The following is a 4,106-nucleotide window of genomic DNA, read 5'->3' on the forward strand; positions in this document are numbered from 1 at the left end:
TGTAGTGGGTGTGGCCAGACGATCAACGACCAATACATTTTGAGGGTGCACCCGGATCTGGAGTGGCACGGTTCCTGTTTAAAGTGCGCCGAATGCCAGCAACTTCTGCAAGAAATGAACACGTGTTTTGTCAGGGGTGGGAGGATTTTGTGCCGACAGGATTATTACAAGTTGGAATTTTTTTGTTTTTTTTTGGTAGAAGTTTTTGTCAGCTTAAGATGCTACAACAAAGGTTATAACAGTTTTTTTAATTATAATAATATAATATAATAGTAATATATTAATAATAATTATAAGTTACTGTCAATTATATCTGTAAATTGCTTATAGTCATAATAACGTTGGTGATGAATATAACGGAGAACTAACTGTTTTTTTAGAATTCAATCTTGTTTGTAGTGAAGAATAAGAATCATATTGTAACAATAATTATACCAAATAATTAATTAATTATAATTAAATAATTATATCTTTATTCCAATATAAATTAAAAAAAAAGTTTAAAAAATTTAAAACTTTAAATTTTTTTATGAACAATGTTAGCGATCGTATTATATAAAAATAACTGCGATCATTTATCATTCAGTGTAAAATTAAAACCGTTACCTCCAAAAGGTTATACGGGGTCAAATGTCACGGGTGTCACCAGGGTTTCCACAGTAATGACCTTGTGATGAGGTCACTGGACCAGGCTTATCACGTGACCTGTTTCAGGTGCGCCGAGTGCCGGAAGGTGTTGGTTCCGGGTGACGAATACGGAGTGTGTGGGAGGAGCGGGAGGATCCTCTGTAAGGCGGATCACGAGAAATTTGGGGGCGTGAATTGCGGAGCTGAGAAAGGTGGTAATAATAATAATAATAATAATAATAATAATAATAACAATGGTTACTGCATTTCGAGTGGAGGTGATTTTGGAGGTGACTGCAGTTGCGATCGGTTGAATTTTGAAGATGTTTGTGGCTGTCGTAAAGCTGGTTGCAGTTGTGGCTGCCGTTGTGGTAGTCGCGACAACAACGTCACCAATGATGGTGGTGGTGGTTGTGTTTTGGCTAAAAAAACGCCTGTTCGAAAAAATGAACCCGAACGTTTATATAACAATGATGGTGGTACAGAGCACCATTTGGACGATGGTGTTCGTTGTGGTGATGATAATGATGTTAATGGTGAACGCAACGGTGGTGGCGATGATAGCGACGAAGTTTCAAGAGCCTTCAGGTTTGACAAGATTCAAGGAGGAAAAATTGACCACAAGAAAAAATTTGATGTCAACAACAGCAATGCCGATGATGATGACGACGACGACGACATCTCAGACGCCACCACCCAAACCAACTTCAGCAGCAGCGGCGGCAGCAACAACAACAGCCACAACTACAACAACAACAATTTAACAAGAATCGCAACATGCAACCTAAACAAACATCATCACAAAAAGATAAACAGGCGCAATATTCTACTCAGTCAAAGCGTTTGTGGCGAAGAAATTTATGCTGGTGATGGTGGTGATGATGTTAATAATGGTGAAAACAACTATGATGGTGACGGAGATGATGATGACGATGAAGAGGATGATGAAAATGTTAATTCATACATTCCTTACAATGATGATTCGCAAAGTAAGTTTAGTCCGGAGCTGAAAAAATTGGAGGAATTTTTTTGTTAAATTTTTTTGTAAAATTACAATAATTGAAACAAAATCTTTGGAAATAATTAATTAAAAATAGATTTATTCCAGATTATTTTTGAGTTAATTAAAAAATTTAATAAATTTTAAAAATTTCAGCAGCTAGCGAGAACTTGCTAATGACGAATTGCACAACAACTTCATCAACGACATCAACTTTTGGCCGTCACTATTGCATCAACAACAACAACAACAACAACAACATCATCAACAACAACATCAACATCAACAACAACAACAACATTAACAACAACAACATTAACAACAACATCAACAACAACAACATCAACAACAGCAACATACAAGAAATTTCTTTATCACCAAATTTACTCTTATCTCAAAACTCTGCAACAGCACTTCCCATCATTTCCACCACCATCTCCACCACCAAAAACAACAGCAACACATCCCCATTTCAGCCACACCATCATTCCATAAAACTCCCATCGCCAACCACATCGGCCACAACAAACCATCTAAACCACCACCAGCATCACCACACACTTGCTCAACACCATCACCTTCACCACCACCACCACAACGGCAGCAGCAGCAACAGCAGCAGCAACACCAGCCACAAAACCACAAGAATACGAACGGTCCTTAACGAGAAACAACTCCACACTTTGAGGACTTGCTACAATGCTAATCCCCGACCCGATGCCCTGATGAAGGAGCAGTTGGTGGAGATGACAGGGCTCAGCCCCCGAGTCATCCGGGTCTGGTTTCAAAACAAGAGGTGCAAGGATAAGAAGAAAAACGTTATCGTTAAGCAGGTCTGTTTCTGTGTTGTTGTTGATGTTGTTGTTGTTGGTGGTGGTGTCGTTGTTGTTGTTGTTGTTGCTGATGACGTATATGAGGCTGATGAAGATGTTGGTGAGGACGATGGTGATAACGCATGTGACGTTTTTGTCGTTGTTGTTGTTTTGGGTGGGTGGTGGTGTCGTTATTGTTGTTGTTGTTGCTGCTATTGTTGTTGTTGTTGCTGCTATTGTTGTTGTTGTTGACAGTGAATGTTGTGTCATTATTTTTAAAACTGATTTCACATTGGAACACCACTGGGCAGCTCCAACAAGTTCACGCGGACAACGACAACGTAAGTGAACGCTGCTGCTGCTGTTGTTCATGTTTTTGTTATTTTTTTTTTGTATGGGGACGTCATTGTTTATGTTGTTGTTTATGTTTTTGTAGTTTTTTTGGACGGTGACGTCATTTTTAACGTTTGCGTTGTCGCTTGAATTATTTTTATGACATGACGATGACGATGTTTAAATCGCGATGATAATAATGACGATGATGATGATGATGATGATGACGATGGTGATGATGATGATGATGACGATGGTGATGATGATGATGATGACGATGGTGATGATGAAGATGACGATGGTGATGATGAAGATGACGAGGATGATGATGAATATGATGTTGATGACGATGACGATGGTGGTGACGATGACGAAACAAATAAGGGAGGGGTTGATGATGATGATGATGAGGAGGAGGATGAGGATGATGATGGTGATGATGATGATGGTGATAATGAAACTGTAGCAGGAATCTGTTTCCACTCCAACAGAACAGCGTTTATTCAACCGATGAAAACTGGACACAACAACGTTAATGAAAAACATTGTCATCGTCGTCATCATCACTGTCAGCATCGTCATCATCATCATCCCCACCGACAACAACATCATCCATCAGATTTACATTTTACGATCGAGCGGAAGCGGAAGTCGCTGTCCACCAAATGGATTTTTTTCAAAATGGCGTCATGCAAACATCAATGGCGTCATCGTCGTCATCGTCACACGAAAATCACCGTCCCATCACAATCATCACCGTCGAAAATGTGGTATCATTATCAAGAGAACCACATTGTCATCATCATCATCGTCGTCATCATTATCATTATCGTCATCATCGTCAGCCAAAAAATATCTAAAAACAAATGTTTCGTTCTCACGGATTACTACAGATGAAAGGAAAGAGTACGATGACGATGATGAGGATGATGAAGACGAATATTAATAATTTTGTGTGTATATGTGTGTGTATGTGTGTGTATGTGTGTGTGTGTGTGTGTGTGTGTGTGTGTGTGTGTGCGTGTGTACCGTACTTCGTATTTTGCGTGTACCATACATCGTATTTTTTGTGGCGTAACTGTCAAATGCGCTCGGCTCTGACGTTGTTGAAGTGACCGAGTTCAAACGCAATGAAGATCGTCGCTCGTCACATATGATCGGCATGATGTTTGGTCTTACTTAATTTTGATTCATAATAAACAACTGCAATAGTTATAATAAGATTTAATTATAATTGAATTATATAATAATAATAATAATATTAACAGATAATTATTTTTGTTTTATTAATGTATAATATTAAATCTTAATAGTAAATGTTATGAGAATGTTAA

At 38.5% G+C, this 4,106-nt stretch overlaps 1 protein-coding gene across 1 annotated transcript; it reads left to right on the plus strand.

Moving 5' to 3' along the window:
- On the plus strand, positions 1–2,691 carry HELRODRAFT_90647 (hypothetical protein; the record flags this gene model as incomplete). The annotated part of the gene is made up of 3 exons (XM_009032667.1): positions 1–170; positions 616–817; positions 2,104–2,691. Coding segments are annotated over 3 exons (960 nt in total), but the record flags the coding sequence as incomplete, so codon positions are not given.
- Positions 2,692–4,106: the final 1,415 nt, after the last annotated feature.

The sequence above is a fragment of the Helobdella robusta genome (assembly GCF_000326865.2).
Source record: "Helobdella robusta unplaced genomic scaffold HELROscaffold_86, whole genome shotgun sequence".
Lineage (NCBI taxonomy): Eukaryota > Metazoa > Annelida > Clitellata > Rhynchobdellida > Glossiphoniidae > Helobdella > Helobdella robusta.